The 18,422-nt window shown below is 39.1% G+C and overlaps 1 protein-coding gene and 1 long non-coding RNA gene across 9 annotated transcripts; one reads left to right on the forward strand and one right to left on the reverse strand.

Moving 5' to 3' along the window:
- Positions 1 to 1,909: 1,909 nt before the first annotated feature.
- On the reverse strand, positions 1,910 to 13,796 carry LOC111254855 (uncharacterized). Of its 8 annotated transcripts, none has more exons than XR_015317125.1 (4): positions 13,168 to 13,759; positions 11,093 to 11,257; positions 6,766 to 7,108; positions 1,910 to 6,606 (listed from the first exon to the last, which is right to left on the reverse strand). XR_015317125.1 is itself a non-coding variant. In XM_086974938.1 (2 exons), the coding sequence occupies exons 1-2, from the start codon at positions 13,249 to 13,251 to the stop codon at positions 3,550 to 3,552; spliced, it is 339 nt and encodes a 112-aa protein (XP_086831064.1). In that variant the 5' UTR covers positions 13,252 to 13,738; the 3' UTR covers positions 1,910 to 3,549. The 8 variants fall into 8 exon arrangements, 1 of the variants encoding a protein (XP_086831064.1); XR_015317127.1 differs by having other exon boundaries at positions 1,910 to 3,804; positions 6,786 to 7,108; positions 13,168 to 13,758; XR_015317126.1 differs by having other exon boundaries at positions 6,786 to 7,108; positions 13,168 to 13,758.
- LOC147754436 (uncharacterized) lies at positions 10,910 to 17,802 on the forward strand. Its single transcript, XR_015317130.1, has 3 exons — positions 10,910 to 11,048; positions 12,079 to 12,166; positions 16,089 to 17,802. It is a non-coding gene; the product is annotated as an uncharacterized LOC147754436 (long non-coding RNA).
- Positions 17,803 to 18,422: the final 620 nt, after the last annotated feature.

Here is an 18,422-nt window from a genome sequence, read left to right on the forward strand (position 1 = left end):
TAATCGTTGGAACTGATAAATAAAAAAGGTACGACAAAATTAACTGACTAACGGTTTAATCGTAGTAAGTACGACCTTCGTACTTCGTAAACGTAATCTCATAATAATGATAATGATGTAATCATCTTCTCTGAAAAACGGACACCTGCCAATTACCTTTGATCGAGTAAGTAATAAGATTTCTATTAAATATTGCTTCGATTTTATGTTCTGTCTAATTTTCTTTTCTAGTTTTTGTAGGCCTCTTGAAGTTCTCAGGAGACGCGATTCCCTAGCGCTTGCGCAAAACCGTTGCTTTAACCAGTCTAAGACACGGCTTTCGAACTCAAAACGAAAATATGTTAAGTTTTAGGCCCATTGAGGTGTTAGTGCAAGAATAAAGTACTCGTGAAGGAGCTCGTGAGTGAAATCTAATAATATTAAGCTTCACTCCAATATATTGCCCATGATAAGCTTTTCGTGGTTCTTTACCTTAACACAGCATCGAGTTTTCCGAGGGTCTCTTTTTAGGAGAAGTTGAATTTCAAACTCAGTAGTAACGTGTTATTATTCACATACCGAGAGCTTTGTAAAAACTTACCTAACTTAGTATGCTATAGTTCTCTCGATCGCTATCTATATTGGTCGTATCATGCAGGGTATCAAAAAAACAATCTATTAAACCGGGATACGGGTAGAATACTATTCGTCCAACTTAACTCTTTGAAAACTTATTATCAAGATACAGTCTTGCATTGCGATCAAAGTGTGCGGATGCTTAACTCTGTTGGAATTAAAAATCGTCATTTTTATTAAAGTCCTCTTGACCAAGCAATGCAACGGAATATTGAAGTGAATTTAAATGTATTCGCCGCCAGTCAATACACTATGGAAAAAAAAAGTCTATGGAAAACGTTTCCCATGCACCGAATGATAATTTTGTCAATGCTAGCTCTTACATATTCGAATGGCAGTTCGTGTAAAAATTATGAAAATTAAAAAGAAAACGCTTATGGCAGGGGTTATACATTGCTGATGTGAGCTGCTAATCGAAAACACGAGAATCGCTTGCAACGTCCCCATCTAAACGCTTTTTTACGATTTAACTCGTTAATTACATAATGACACGCTACCATCAATCCTAACACCAGTTCTCTCTGTGAGACAGCTGCTGCTGTAAGTCAATCAGCTCAGTGTTACCGTGACAGGGAACAAATGACCAGGACGCACTCGAGAGCCCCTAGGGACTCTCAAAAAACTATTTAACAATTCTGCTTGAAAGGGAGGGCCGCAAGCGCACCTTCCAAATTAATACCTATGGAGCGAAACAGCAGCAGTATCTTATACGATGACATTATTTCACGCCATGATTTAAACGGTCGTTGGCAATTGCAGTACTTTACTCGAAAAGTACTTAACAAGCAATTTTCATGCCGCTCTGTTACAAAGCCCACTATGGTAAAATAGTGTTTAATAGAAGCTGTGGGAGAATCACATCGACACTGGTTTACTAATACCGTTAGGGTTGCTTCGTGATTCCAAAGGAAGTATCAGAATTTTGGTACTTGATGTCAAAGGACGTGTTATCTGATTGAAACTAAACAGACAACTATCATTTAAGGAAGTAGGTATGAACAATCACTAAAAAGGTCGCTAAGATGTGTGAATCTGCATATTCGTATCTCAGTCATATATATATATATATATATATATATATATATATATATATAACCAGGGTGCATCAGAACAGAAAAATCTGGGCAGGAAGCTTCTCGAATGTCGTGAAGGTAATATAGCTGGGGAAAAAGCAGGAGTTCGTTTAGACTACTGAGAAAAAAACTGCGAAAGAGAACTCAAATTAGTCTCTAAAAGAGATGTGTACACACCCAAGTTCCAAATAGAGAAAGACTTAATGAATTCGATGCACGGGAACAATTAGAAGCTATGATTTTATAATTAATTTTTCGACAAGTCGCAGCCAGACGATACGTAAGCTATAGATACTATTTCCGTACGGCGAAGTTCCTTTATGCAAAGGGCTGACATTACAAATTAGCAATATCGTTAGCTCAATTTTCTTATTATACGTAATTATCTGTAAGTAGCAGGTAAATATATATACGCAGAAAAACTATATATGGTTAATTTCTATAATGCAGCGTCACAAATTTTGAACGCTGGAGAAGCATGGATTATGTTATTACTAATCATGTCCGTGAGTACTCTTCAACGCACGCGTATTTACGTCTCTAGGATATTTTGATGAGTTGTGCCATTTTCATTTTGCAGCTGAAACCTTCCCAGTCAGAAATATGTGCACATATATGAATATATGCCACCAAGACTAGTACATATTTTATACTAGCGTATTTTGCTATCTTTCAGCGTGCTAAGAGTTGCCGGGTGATTGATGGATTGGTACCCGATGTACCTCATGATATTACAGTTCAGAGCGCTTATAGACCAACTACTTGTTAGAGGTATGAGTTCTAATTCTATAACATTATTTATTTCAATAATGACTTAAAGTTAACTCGGAAATTCTACTCACGGTGACCTATGGTTCTGAAAAGCGCAAATTTGTTACCAGTCCGTCGGTTTTAGAAACTTTTTTTATGGGTCAAACTATTACTACAAAATAAAAAAACCTTTGCTACAACGGAGCATTTCGAAAGTTTTGCATATATTATTATTATAATTATCTAAAAGATCCGATAATTAAGAGTATCACAACCGAGATCAACAGCCACATTTAGCCTGTTAGTTCTACAGTCGAGTATTTTTATTAGTATCGTACACATATAACGTTTTCGTTACTTCGTTCTACAACTTATAATGAAATAAGATAAAATATGGATTTTGTTATTTTCTTTGGAAAAAATCTTATGATTAAATTATTTCCTATCTTGAAGTGTCTGATGCATGCATCGCTGGCTTTCTCCATACATGGTCTTCTCCAATGAAATATTATCAATTTAACTCATTTCCTATTAATCTCCTTCATTCACCCCATAGTGTTATCACGGATTTCCTACGCCCACACAAACTCTTCATCACGCAATTATCGCTTGATACCTCGAGATTTACAGCAGTTGTGTATTTACTTCACTCTAACTACTTCGTGATACGTCTCTGCGGTTCGTTTCGTTCGTCTCTCTTGCCGGCTCTTCCACTTTGAAAAATTCAGCAACGAGTGAGACTCGCAAGAACTCGACCCACTGTAGATACAGAACAATAGTAGCTCTGTGTTTTCGACCTTGGTCGTATGCTTCTGCTCATGCCTGCCTTGTTGATTTACAATGAACGAAAATCTACTATGTATACAAACCTTCAATCGTTATTTTCTGCTCCCACGTTCGAGTCGATCGGGATCCACCTACCTCCTGCTAATGTGGCAGTGGATGAAAAATTAAACGAATGGCAGGCGTCTGCAGTAACGGCTTGACGCTTAGCGGCTGACTTGTCCTCTGCATCCGCCGCGGCGGTTTCTCCTTTAACGAAAAAAAAAGCTTATAAAAATAGAGGTTAATGCAAGAGTCGGGCACAAGAATTCTCCCTCTTGCTTTTTTGTCAGCGCCTGCTGCTAGTGCCATCGCCGCCGCTACTGTTGATGTTGAACAATGATCTCTTTCCTGGTGGCTTCTGTTTCTGTTGTGACCAATTCTTTAACTTCAAACAGGATTTAGAGGGAGATATCAGGAAGGCGAGTGTTCTGGCCCAACTGTATTGCTTATCTCCCTTTTGTCGCTCTTGATTCTGATGCGGAGAGGGCCTCGCTGCGCTAGCTGTCGTTGCCAACACTCCTGCTTCTGCTCCTGGAGGTGCCTGTTTGAGAGGGACAAAACGAAAAAGAAGATGTGCTACGACAAAGAGGAATACCCGTGAGGGGTTAGGGTGCTAGAGGTTTGACGGAACGGACTTCGAAAATCTTAATAATCCTCCATATGGTCTGCTCGTTTAAAGTTGTCATGAAGGAAGAGTTAATCTTTCAGAGAAAGAAAAAAGAGAAGTCCTGTTTGCTTGCGTCAAAGCATAGATGCTCACAGAGAGTTTCAGCGGCCGCCGTGCTGGCGAACTCTGAGAGACGCTCAGTTATTTAGTAGCACACTGGACGGTACGGCGTCCTCTATGCTAGTCCTGTTATCACTACTGTTGGTGAAGTGCTTTATCTCCCCATCTTTCTTGCTTTTTCTATTACTATCTTTAGTAGCTGGAGAAACAGAAAATTTTGTTTTTTTAAGGATCTAATCAACTTAACGCCAGGCTGTAGCTGCCCACTCTGCTTCTGCCAGTGTGGTACGGGTATTATGTAAGGGTAAAAAGTCGAAAGTAAAGAAACGCTAAACGGTGGTATACGCTCAGTGAGCCGGCCAGCAACCGAGCGTCACTCGGTACTAGAAAAAACAACCAAAGAAAGGGCGACCATCATGCTGGAAGATCAAGAAGTGAATGTTCCAAAATGCTGTTATGAGCAGAAGTTGACGGGATCGGTAGCCGACGTGTGAAAGAAGAGATTTGGGTCGAAAACAAAAAAATGCGCAGTGTAACATGTGCTCATATATGTATACACCTGTGGGCATTTGTGAGCGGTTACGCTGCTGCCGATGTTACAAGTTGTGAGTTACCAGGAAGATTCTTTTGAAAGAATACTGAACAAGAGATTGTTTTTTGCTTTCGCTCGTTTGGCGCCTAATGCAACAGCAGCCTTTACCTTTAATAATTTCGGCGTTAGTAACGAGGTAAGAGAGAAGAGCGTAGGTGCTGAATGGACAGGCACATTGAATTGAAGTTAGTGAGAGTGATGAATTTGAATTTTGTGTAAAAACAAATAACATTTGCCGATTTTAAGCGTATAATGTACAAGGTGCGACATCCAAATTAGGAATGTTTCTTACGCTTTTTTACTAAGACTGTATCTAAATAAACACAAATATTTCGGTGACGGTTGTTGCATGAACTAAAGCGTTATTCCTGATGGTAGACATAACATAGTAGATTTACGGCCTGAATTCAGGCCGTAAATTGCCTACAGGCTTGTCTCAAGTGTTCTTACTGTAATTATGCGAATACCTGTTTGATACTCGAATGAGCGACTCGTCCTTGGCAGGTCGAGACTTCTTGGAATCACACCCAATATCGTTCAATACATGGCAATCCAACAGATTCAAATTTGAGTGGTTCAACGTTCATGTACATTCATGCCGGGACATGCATGTTAACTAAGGTGACCAGTCCTATTTTAATTGTCTTGTATAAGCCGGTGCATTATTTTGTTGAAAGCTGGCCTTTCTTCAGATACCCTAACTATCTACGGTTACCGAATGGTTTGTAGAATATGCAAATAGACTTTTTAGTGATGCGTCCACTTTTCTGCAAAAAAACATGGTGGCAGGACCGATACCGCACTTAGGACATGAAATTTGGTTTAAATTGTTTTTCCACATATAATAGGCACATCTGCTGGACCGTGAACAAGCCAGAGCTTATTTCTGGAGCTCACAGTTTGCACCGAAGATGAACGAATTATCATCTTCGGAAAATCGAAGACGAGCTACTGTTTCATTCTTGAGAAAACTGGGTATCAAACAGTACTGCATAGATCTCCTGACCTTATTATTTTCAGAGATCATCTATGGCATATGACGTGTACCTGAAGTTTTCGTGAACAAACCGTAACATGGTACGCTCAGCTTCTTTCCCTTCCTAATCTATACAAAAGGATCATTAGGAGTTAACTTTTGAGCGCTAGCGGCTAGCGTTGAAATCCGCGTTGTCTTTTTTCTCTCGTGGACTGTTCTGTTGCGCCATGGTAGAACATCCTCCGACTTCCTCTCCGGCCGCATATAGGTATTTATGACGCGATGGACTATCGATTCAATATGATCTAAAACATTTCTAATCTCGGTGGGGCTTCCTCTAACGTACAGACATTGTGTAATAGCTTGTGTTTGTTCAAATTCCGAAGGCGACGAGTTCATTGCTTTCTCGTAGAAATGGCCGACCTTTCTCTGCTTTCACGAGTAGTAGATGAACGCGTATCCGTTAGTATAAACAACCCGGCAAAGTTTGTGTGTTGGAAGCAAACCATATACTTTAAATAGAAACGAAGCACATGCTACCGATACACGCATTTGTTTCCGTTACGTTGGCTAGACAGTGTTGAGAAATAATAAAAAGTGTACATTCATTGAACATAGTCATATAGTAAAGTTCAATCGTAGGACGAAAACATATAGTTAATCGCGAAGAAAATTAGACTGTCATCTTTTTTCAAAGAGCAAATCATATATGAATCTGTTTAATTATCCCCATATGTTTTCAGTAACTCTGTGCTCCAATGAAAATACAACTCCAATATACGGAGACTATGCTCAATGGTCGGTGAGCATAACCCAATGTGGAACTCCTGTCCAAGGCCTAACGTAAAAAGTACTTCAATATAGAATACGTCTCGTCTTTTTACTGTTCTTCTTGGTATTTTTTACGAGATATGAACCTCATTTGCAGCACTTCACTCATCTTTTGACGCCAAATATTCACTCCGAACGAGGTAAGAACGGTAAATTGATTATACTTGAAACTTGCGCTGCGGGATATTCATTTGTTGTAAGATATGTCATAGTTTATCTGCAATTATATGATAGCAATGGTATTAGATAAGTGGCTATGGTAGTGTTTTGGTTCAATTCCAATAGGCCGTAAGGTTGTTCCCTAAGATCTTTCATACTTCTTATATATATAGCGTGAATATACATTACATATTACGGCAATCGTGCCTCAACTCACAATTCGCTTTAGTTTTATACCTGCAAACCCTTCGTATTTCTCTTGAATATATCTTCGCTAGCGTCTAGAGGAGCGCATTGACTCGTATAAATCTTATCGGTTATACGTTGTGTGAAGATCTAGCCAAAGCCGGATGATATGGATGATATTCAATGATGCAGGAAAGCATCCTAATCTTATCTACTTTGGCAGACCCTTCTTGACCATCTTCGTGTACACGCGAGCCATCCCATAGAGACATTCGGTCCTGCTCATTCCTTCTTCCCGCACCAGCTGGAGACCCACCGCATCGTGAGGTAAATCTTGAGTCGCCAGGCTTTGGAAGTATCGGTAGAGCTTTACGCTAAAAATAAACAATAGTTTATTAGCTTGAAGCTGCCTTGAGCAAATCAAACTCACTGGGTCCTTTCGGCGCGCTTACCTATTATATGCCCAAGATTTTCGTCATTGATAGCGAAGATCTATAATACATTACATATACGTCCAACGAAATGAAGACCACGTACATCTGTAGCCTGCAGCTACCATCCTCCAAAAAAAGAGTGCCACAAGTCTAAGAGTCTCGCGCTTTGTGCAGAGCAGACAGCCTATTTAGAAACGTTTGTAGTAAGGCCCGTTTTTCTACGTTCCATGCAGGAATTGTTATTATTAGTGTCAGTGGACCGTTGACATTATCCGCTAGCTAGCAATACTTGGTAATATTCCAAGATGCAAGTTGGTACTAAATCTATTTTTAAAAAACTTAAAGTTCAGAGTCAATTCGAATTAAAGAGACTAATTTAAAAGAAGTCAAATTAAAACGGAGATTGCAACTACCGTGCGGTAAACTTGAGAGACGACCGCTCAGGTTCAAGATGCGAGCACTTCGTTTGTTAAGCCGCTATACTAGGCATATCCGTTTAGCTTCGATCGACAGCTAGGGTCTGCAAGAGTTGTCAGGGCTAAGAACGGCACGCAAAGATGTATAAGTTTAACACGGCACGGTTGATAAGTGTGGAAGCATATATTATGAATTAACCTAACTTACTGTTAGAAGTTATCGATGTGATAAGTGTGTGCATGGGCATATTTATAAATGCTCGGCGAGTGACCTTAACCCTAAAGGAACTTTGGCGTGCGTTCAGCTGTATGCATAGGTAAATACATTAGTGAAATTCAAAGAGTGAAAGAGATGACCGCGTTTTGAGCTGGATGATGTTTGCGATACGAGAAAACACGAAAGTGATGCCCGAGTTGGCCTGCGTGGTCGATGGTTCTTGGGCAGTATCAGAAAAGCTTCAGTACAGTACAGGGTTATATTTTGAAAACGGCGTAGATACCATCTTGCGAATTGCACAGTAGATGCATTGGTGAAAATGTAATACGATGTACTTTATGGCCGAGTTGCCAAAAACAGAAAATATATACAATAATGATATCGTTAGCTTGACACAAAGGAACTTACTTCAGTATGTCGTTTTATATCGCCCCTCTAGCGGCTAAAGCTGCCTAGAAAAACATCCGTAATCGCTGCCCATGTGTAGTAATATTTGCTGACCGGTATAGTCATATTTTCAAAAATAAACGAAGAAGATAATCATTATACACAAATAATGAGTTTACGCATATGAGGAGCATTTCTAATGGGAACTCAAGTCAGCCTTAACGCCTACCAGGCGTTTGCGTTATGACTCTTGTAAAACTTGTTACTTTTAGTGGACTTAAGCAACTTGATATATTACTAGCCAATACTGTAACTAAGCTGTTGAAAAAAACGCAAGGCCCATATACTTAATCGTTAGCGGTGTGGGAGGCTGAGCATTACATGGTTACCTTACGTGGCGGTTGTTTTTCCCAGAAAAAATTTCCAAGAGTAGGTGATGCTCATAGCTGGACGATTATTTTTAAGCGTTCTTAGGCCCTTCTTAGGGTCAACTATGTTATAGCGCAAAATTATCCAATAGTAATAAACTGATGACCGTACAAGTGAAGCAAGACCTTTACAGGCTTAATTTCGCCACTATAATTTTATTCCTTTGAGTTAGCTACAAGATATTACAATACGAGAAAAAGCAGCGTCTGTCAAAATAATGTACGACAGGTCAACGTTAAGGACCAGATTATTGTGGGTGCTAGATTAAGCACAAGGTCCCCGTAGAAAACTTCCGTCGATACCCACGAACATTTTAAAAACAATGAAACGCAAGTGTAGTTTTCAGTTTCAATGGGATAAATAGGTTTTTGTGTTTACCTTGATGCAATTGACCAGTATACCGCAGTGTGTTAACACTAGGACTAATAGGGGCAACCGATAAATGGGACAATGAGCATTTTGCGATATACAATCCCCACGAGGTTTATAATTGGGTTGTTATACTAGGATTCGTCCTAATGTGCTTTCATTAAGACAAACGGTTTCAACTCGTCCAGTGAATGTTTTTGCCTTTAAATTCCTTCCTCTTGTTACAGCCTTCTAATGATCAGCGTTGTGCCAAGTTAAACAGCCTGAAAGACTGAAAAATGATTGAGGTTGAACACAATATTTTATATGGTCTACTTAACCAAGTAGCATGTATTATTGTTGTATGTCACTTTCATAAAGTTACTTGTTTTCTACTCGATCTATGACTTGATGATGTACTCGTATTCATGGGTATTCGGTATACTGTGAAACACTTTTGATGTCTTCCGTGGTTATGGGGTATTTGCTCATCTAGTATTGTGCAGAAGTCGAATCTTTGCTTCATCCTGAATAATGGTTAAGTAATAATTAACGTCTTGACCACTGGTAGGAGGCGGGCTGTGTGTAAATAATTTGACATTGAGTCCTTGCAAAATAATTGCTCACTGGGAATTTTAATCAAGTATACAGTATATGTTTGAAAGTGACCAGTTATATAAAAAAAACAAATTGTATATTCGAAATCCAGAAACTGCTAAACAGTAGAAAACATCGATTATCACCGTAAGGTTCACCGTCCAGAGCTTCGTAAAAGACCATTTGTTCAATCCCTTGAATTAAATAAAACAGCTTTTCAGATTATTGATTAAATAGTCTAAACAAATTCAAAACTCGTATCTTAAGCCGAAACAAGCTCTATTTTAGTAGCACCGGTATTGGATGATACATTCAAGACTATAAGCACACAAACATGCCTCACGTTTATTTAATTTATGTGCGTATCTTGATGAGCTTTACGATTTGTAGTACATCGGGTTTGTCGGATTTCATGCAGTGTTCGTTTGTCTTTGGCATTTTTTTCCTTAATAACAATCGAAAGGATAGAGCATAACAGCTGCTATTTGATTCACCGCCTTTTCCCATCACTTACAGCTTTATAAAGTGAAATGTTAATGTTCGGGTTCAGATCTAAAACATTTCACATGTCCCTCCAAGTTCCAGGAAACACGTAACAACTACACCGCCTTAGGCAGCTTGTAGCATACGAATACGTTTTGGGGGGCTGACTTCTAGATTAACGGAGAACCTTTGATTTCGACGGGAAGAACTGTAAAAAGAGTGGCGCCTAGGAACCCTGCATCGATTATAGTTCCTGGCAGCTGATTTAGGCTTTTCAGACTAACCTATAGTAGAACGTAGATCCTTTTTTCTTTTTTCCCACGTTCTTTTATGGTTATGATTATTGTCCGGATTAAACAGCTATACGCTTTTATATATATATATACACATCTATATCTACTTTATAGGTCTATAGGGGAGCTTTCTATACGGGCGGTAAACTGGATGCGTTATGAGCGAACACGTCCGCTACTTTCGTCGGCTTGGACGGAGCATAGTATTATCCTCGAATGATATTCCATGCCTGGTTGCATGTAGTTGTGGTGGCAACAACAGCAGTTACAGCAGGCGTCGCAGGCTGTCTAAATGAAAGCCAGGGGCAAGAAAAACTAATCGGGTAAACGTTTGCCTCTAGGGAGATCTTGCGTATCCTTTACGTACGTACGTGAGATAAGTCCAACCAATGCCTCATCCTTCTCGCAAGGTCCAGTTCCTGCTGCCAGACCCCGTTCCCTCTCCAAAAAGCCGTGATAAAAAAAGAGCGAGAGAGAAGTAGATAACAGTGCTTCGCTTAGCAATCTACTAATGTTTCTTCCCACACACCCAAATGAAACGTAACATGTCCTGTCGTCCTTTATAGGAAGCCTAACGCAACAGAGCTGACGTGCTTGTCGACTATGACCCAGTCATTGCTTTTGATTTATTACCAAAGCTCGCACGGCCGCTAAGGGCTTAGTTGAGGAAAGGTTTCCTTTCATCTATAGACTTCTTGTGACCCAGAAAGGTATTTGCATAACATAGGTGATATGCTTGTACTATGCGCTTTACCTGATAGGTTGAGCTTGTTAGTACCATTTCGTGCGTGTCCCCTGCCGACCAGTGAAATCGCCATGTATCGAAAGTTGCGGTCGTTACCATACAGACTTGATTTGTAACTCCAGTTGATATCTCATTTCGATGTTCAGAAGCTTTCATCTAGTTAAGAAGCTTGTACTGGAAAGGAAGTGAGGAAAAGCCGTCTTTGAAAAAAAGTTCAATTATCCAAAATATATAGTTCTTTGTATGATCACGCTTGCACGGGGTAGTGCATGCTTTGTTATCGGAGATACGTTATAGAACGTTCCACATGGACGGACTGATGAAGCTTCTTGTCTCCGTATGACGTTAGTACATCGTCAGCTATTTCAGTATCGAATAAGACAACAAACAATGATCTGACGAGCTCAATTTATCGATCTAATCCAACATATAAAATCATTACTACGTCGTTCTTATCTTATCACCGAAAGCTTTGGGTGATTCGTTCTGTCGAAAATCGTTGATGCCTACTCTTCACGTAGTTGAATTTGTGAATTATTCTATTTATTATTTAATTACAGTTATTCTGTAGTTAGACATAGCTAAATACTCGTCAAGAAAAGCCCATATGGGCATTCGAAGTGGACTTCCCACACAATCAACGTTCCTCAGTTTAAACTAAAAGACATTTAATAGATAGCCCGGTCGACATTTGTGTTGCCTTTGGATGCAGCTTTCTTACGTAATTCGACAAGTTTCGTATCGAGAGTTTTCTCAAAGGTGCCGAGAAGACTTACGACGATAAGTTGTAACTGGCGATTGAAAACTTTGACTATAGTTATTGTGATTGTAGTTCGAGAGTTGGATGTATTACTCTAGAAATCGTTCGCATTCAATGTCAAAGGCGTGCAAAGTCGAGAATTGGAGCTTCGTTCCGACCGCTTTTTGCTATCGCACACCTAGTCTCTGTTAGATCGCAAAAATCAGTGACTAATTTTTTGATTGCTCTGCGATAGGTTAAAAGAAGTGAGTTCAATACGCGATCAGATAGTCAAACGCGGCAAAGGACTGGAAAAATGGCTCACTTGTCCCACTGCACGTGAGGTAAAGAAAAAAACCATAAAAGCGTCAATTAATTGTGTGTGGTTCTACAGATCAGAACAATTATTCTTTACTAAAAGTTTCTGAGATTGAAGAGAATAGAAAAGTGGAAGAACTTAGTTTTCCCCTAGTAGAAAACGCGTTCTTCTTTAGCGAGACGATACTCGGGCTCACATTGCGAGGATCTTCATGGCAACATTACATGGCTACAACACACGATTACAAAACAAACTATTAGTTAATTTACGGAAGTACAACTTTGACTGCGTTCCAATTCTCGCAAATTATCATAGAAAAGAGTCCCATTACGCCTACTATTTTATACTAAAACTATTATTAAAAATATCGTCACAGTTGTCAGTCATAACAATAATGTTTGCAGTTTTTTTCCATTATTATCCAAGTCACATCCTTTGCTCACATGCCTGCGAATTGTTCTAGCAAATTTTGCAGCGCATCAGATTATTTCTGTTGAATGAAAAGTTCACAAGTTATATCCCATGTAACGAGAAACAACCAGAAATTTTTTGTTGTACTAATGGGTAAAGACGTAAATGCCACAGTTTGGGGTTGTACTCATAATAATTGTCTATATTCCTGGACTTTGTAAGCATTCAGATAACCTCACACAAGCACGATTTTTGACCACGAAACCTTGCAGCGACAAACATGAAGCCCACTAAGACATAAGTTCTTGCCCTACGAGCGTTTACTCTCATACGAGTTTGTTATAAAGTTCCATTTATGGCATGCATGCAAATTTATGTAGGTCCCACAAGTGCTTTAAGAACAGGCGTAAAACTAGATTGTACACTCACTGCTTAAATCTGCATTCGCATTTTTAGCTTTCCAACGAAAGAGCTCTCTCGGAGTTGTCGGAATCAAATTTACATTGCAAAAAAACTGTGAAATATCGTATATTTTTCAACTGAACGAATGAGGCAGTGCACGTGTGCATACGACTGCATTATACACGTATTGTGATCTTTCTCTACCTTACATACCTTTTGCTGCTTAGCGACTTGGTTTTCGTCCGTCTCGGAACCTTCCGTACAGATAAAGGACAGTGCTTGCATGTAAAACTGCATGAAGATTTCCCGGCACCCTTTTGTTGCTTGCACTATAGGTCCCCGTTCTCTCGTGAACGGTTTCGCGTCTTCCGGTTCTTACCAGCGCCGACGAGCATCGCGCTGGTTTCGAAGCACCATTCGTCTTGACGAACTCCTGTGCACTAAGTTGCACGCGTTACTTAATCTATGCACGTTTGGTTTGGATGTAGCCACAGTTTTTTCCACCACCCACCCCTCATATTGTCCCCACTCTTTCCCTGAATCGGTCTGTCTCTTATGAAAGGTCTTCGCTCTAAATCATAGTTCCTGTCTCGCATATTTCCCTATTCTTCTTCCATTTTACAATCGCAAAGAGCTCCGGGTTCTCATGTTTGTCTTTGTGTATATATGTCTATGTATCTGTAACAGAAAAAACGGAAACCAGGGAAAGCATTGCTTTTCGCTATCAAACGGGAGATCGCAACTGACAGTAGCGGCTGTGCGCGACTCGTCCAGGTGCCCTTTCCAGGCGCTCGTGCAATGCGCTGTTTCGAATGAGCGCCTGTCCTGTGGTTTCTCCTACACTTTCCAAACCGAATGGAAAAACGAAACATGTGGGCAAAAACCATAGATTTAGCACGAAGGTTGCAAGGGGAGGGGGGAGCGGGGGATAAATGCAGCACTAGCGGCAGCGTGATTTCTAAAAACAGGGACAGTGCAGCGCCACAGATGCATACACGTTAGTAGGTGGAAGGATGGCACATTACAAGTCTCATAGCACTATTGTCCGTAAGCGCAAATATGCGCACGAAATCTCACATCTAGAGGAACAAAGAGCTAGCAACGTAGATTGTCTTACGTGTGGAACTTCTGCAAAAGGCATATCCATGTGAGGATTGTATTCAACCTTATAAGCAGCTTCAGCGGGAAAAGTGGGTGTTTGACAAGAGTATAATCCGAATAAAGAAAATGTTGTGACTGTTGCGCCGGTTCTAAACAAACCGGCGATCGCGAAATGGATTGAGGACAGACAGAAGCACGCAAGCGAACCCCATTCCCCGCGAGTACGAACGCAAAAATGGGCCTCTAGAAAGAGAGTGAAAAAGAACCGAGTAAGTCCACCGGTGGACAGTGGTGGAAAATCCAAGACCCATGATGCTGACTTGGTAAAAGGAGATGCAACCTATTACATCCTGCCTTGTTTTTGTTCCTTCGTGCTACTTATGCATTTATCTTTTTGGTGGCGCCGCCGCTCGAAGACTGTATTACTTACAATAATGCCGGCAGTTTTCTTAGTTTTGGAAAACGGTTGAAATAGTACAATTTGTTATAGAATCGATTAATTCCTTTTAGCGAGCAAACATTACTGCAATTAAGTAAGAGTCAAATACCAGGTATAAAAATCTTATTTTATCTTTTGAATTGTTTTATTTAATATAACCAGTCATTACTTATGCATTATCAGTTAAAGCCCCACTGTCAACGTTAATCACGCAATACGTGAGACGGAACAAATAAAATAATTATATTTATACTCCTGCACGTAATCTTTTACAATTTTTTTAACCCGTATCCTTGGGCTTAGATTGGGTCCTTTATCCAGAACAAAAAGTTTGATTCATGGAAGGTCATAATTTACTCGGTCTTTTATGTCGCGAATGATTTACGGAAAATTTATGAGAACACGGCTAGTCGCAATCTTAAGCTATTAGCTTTCTTCTAAACGCGATTGCGCTCAAAATGTCGACATAAAGTTTTCGACTTTATAGGAAAAGAACTTAAAATTATCATCAATATAACCTTGTTTATTTCATACGTTTTCACCGAAAAATTAAGACGTTAATTAATTAATACTAGAATATATAATACTAAAATAAGTAAATTAATTAATACTAAAGTTGAGTTTTTTTTGAAAATTTTCACGATTATTTGACCTCTATTATGTTCATTTTCTTCTTTGATAATCGCATTCAATAGCTATTTTCGTGCTAACTTAAGAGTTAAACAGCAAGGGACGCATGGAATGGATCCATCGACTCGCCTTTGTCGTGAATCCTTCCTAAAAAATATTTATTTAATAACTATTGAATATCCTGTTATAATGGTTAGAATGGAAGCTTCTCAAAATTTCTCAATTTTCTTATTTTTTTACTTAAATATTTAGTTAGTTCTCAAAATTTAAAACAAATTAAGATGTTCAAAGGTTTCGAAGTTTACTAAGAAATTACTTCATGCGAAATTCAGGAGAAAACACCATAACATTATTATTATCTTGCATATGGCTAATGGGCGAAAAGTAAATTATAAAATGCATATTCGTTTACTATAACGAAATATACTAAAGGGCATTTCGATGTGCTCTGTTATTGCCTTCTGACTGAGTACGAGAAAAGCCCTCATGGCGAAAGGTCGACATGGAGGATACTTCGGAATAATTCTGGTTAAACTATGGCCGAAAATATGAGGAAATTTCCAGGAAAGAGATTTCAGTCGCAGCCGTAGTGTAAATTCTACGATGAATATGGTTCAAGTAATGGTTTATAGTGCGACCACGGTCGAATATAACAACTAGCAGTATATTTGTCGACAAATATCAACTTTATATTTGCGGATCAGACAGGTTCTAGACCTGCTTTACAGTGAAAGAAGTTTATTTCAGGATCTAAAAGGAAGTAGTAGTTAGATAATACAACTAATACAAGAATAAAAAATCGCTGATAAACGATGTTCCCGTATGTCGAATGTATAAATTAAAAATACAGGGTATAATCATTCCGTAGGTACTTTGTTTGTTTAAAAAAGGACGTCATAGAAAAATCTTTATATAAGCATGACAAAGCATATATATATTTTAAATTTTATATACGATATTTCAGCTCTGCTCCGCTTCAGACGGCACACAATTGTGGGCGCATCCGAAGTAAATGTGGGCCAAATCACGCCCAGAACGGCGTTCGTCGCAGTCCCATTGTTGCCTGCCTTAGCGTCTTCAGATTTTTTTCTCTGTCATTTTAGCACTTCGAATAGCGCAAGACTAACAGCCAATACAACTGGAAATTTAACAAAAAATTATCAGTTCTTTGTCAACACATGTAACTTCAAGTTTCTAAGTTTGTAAAATTAAAGGCATTACAAAGGTAATGCAGCCTTCCTCAGTTAACAAAAACTACAATCGTCCAAGTAATGTTGCTATTCAGGAAGATAAGACTTGACATGCATCCCCCCCATGCACTAGTTAAATATCGCTGGACATTTATAAAGCAGCCCTTCTAGAGAAACAACTTCTTGAGAGCACTGCAAAATGGTAATCATATGGAAGGTAGGCGTTTAGTTTACTGTGAGCTACCCGGTTGGTTCAATAGCTATAATGATAATGGCAGGAAGAGCTTAGGCTGTCGCCTTAGGCGCATCATTAGTTTCCATTTAATAGCGATATGACCGGGTGTACTCGTCTTCCAGTTTCCCAATGGTATTATTATGACAGCTGGCTAGATAGCAAGGGACCATACGTGCTTCACGTATAGATGTTTCGTCATTTAAATGTGATTTACAACGTTTTAAAACAATTTGTGTGCCATGTGGTGCGTAAATAGGAGGGTGTACATAAATCAATATTTTTAGATAATAATGCAGCATGCTTTTTTGACGTAACTCGGTATATTTTGTTGCTTAACCTGTTTCTGTGATAGCTTTACTTGCTTTTTTCTTATCTTAATAATGGATCTTACAATTCAAATACGTTCTTTACGGGGTAGGAACCTGAGCTCGGAACAGTGTATTTCAGGCTTCACTAGAAATTTTCAAACTCGTTTATTCTTCTTCAGAAAAAAAAAAATATATATATATCTGTATATATATATATATATATATATATATATATATATATAGGATTAACTACAAGTCTAACTAGAGGTGGTTGATTTTCTTTTAGTTAAGTGCCTAGGACGCTAAATCGAATATTGTTTTGTATTTTAATCAAAAAGGGTAGATAGAATGCGATTTGTGTTCTATCGTATGTTTGCTTGCTTATCTAGTACATTTCAGTCAGAGTTGGGCACGCCTTCATTTCAGATATTGCACACTGGAGATTGGGCAGACCATCCGACACATTCTAGTTTTTATGAGGGTTTAGGAAAATGAGTCATGAGATACTTCAATATATGCCTGCTGAGGCGTTAGAGCCACCTGTCACTACGATATATAAAATCTGAGGAAACGCTTTCCGAGAAACTTTAAAGATGGTACTTGGGGAGATTAATATCGTTTTTTTTTCAGTTTGGCTGGTTTTTCTTTGATAGATAAAGATAGTATTTGTATGTATGAGTAGGCTTCTGACGTATTTATGCGCAATGTTCTTTAGTTTACGTCGAAGAGCCCTACAAGGCTTTTAGGTAACGTCCACAGGTTTTTTGTGTCGATATTGTGTACTGAAACATTATTCTCAAAGACAGCTAAAGACCCTCTACTTTTGATATGGTAACATAACTGTGTTGCCAGGAACAAAGTTTCCGACGCTGCTCGTCTATGCCGATAGAATGCTCATTGACTCGAAGTTTGAATAAATATTTTGCATTGTACGTGCAGCTCGTCCTTGCGATTGTGTCTTTTCATGCATATTATAATATGATCTGAATCCGCGGTCCAGAGCGGCCCAATTTGCACAGAATATCTAGAAACTTCGCCTGCACTTTTTGAAACATCAATTTTGCCTTCACAAAACAACGAACAGTTGAAAATATATCTACAGGTTTTACTGTGAAATAATAGCGCGATACGGATGCAACCTAAACATATGAGATACCTGTTACTATTACATGAATAAGTGCCGTTCTCTCAAGCATAACTGCTACCGTCGTCAGTATTCCTCACTAATTTTCACGGCTTCGTGTAGCACGCTCACGTATCTTCCACTGACGTGTGTCTGGGCGCCTATTTCATGAGCGTGTCACTCGCCCCCTTTACCTTTTCCGTTTAGATCCCTTTGACAGGTGCACATTCGTACTTATAGTAATATACACAGATAAAAAGCATTCAACCCAGCTACACATCCAAATGTATGGTTTCATTTCCACGCGTACGATAATGAGGCTGAAACTGTATTCTCAATTCTGCAACAATTTTTTGCTGATTTGCGCTCTGCGTCCCACTTTTCTCAGTATTCTTCGGGACTTACGGAATCAGCGACAGCAGAAAAAAGAAATAAGTAGTAG

This window comes from Varroa destructor, unplaced genomic scaffold (genome assembly GCF_002443255.2).
Source record: "Varroa destructor unplaced genomic scaffold, Vdes_3.0 BEIS01000007.1, whole genome shotgun sequence".
Lineage (NCBI taxonomy): Eukaryota > Metazoa > Arthropoda > Arachnida > Mesostigmata > Varroidae > Varroa > Varroa destructor.

Bases quoted from the DNA above. Each gene is read 5' to 3' on its own strand.
- LOC111254855 (XM_086974938.1), bottom strand. From the start codon at position 13,251: ATGCAGTTTTACATGCAAGCACTGTCCTTTATCTGTACGGAAGGTTCC. The intron at 3,805-13,167 runs GTATGTAAGGTA...CCTCTCAAACAG, and splicing joins AAGTCGCTAAGCAGCAAAAG to GCACCTCCAGGAGCAGAAGC.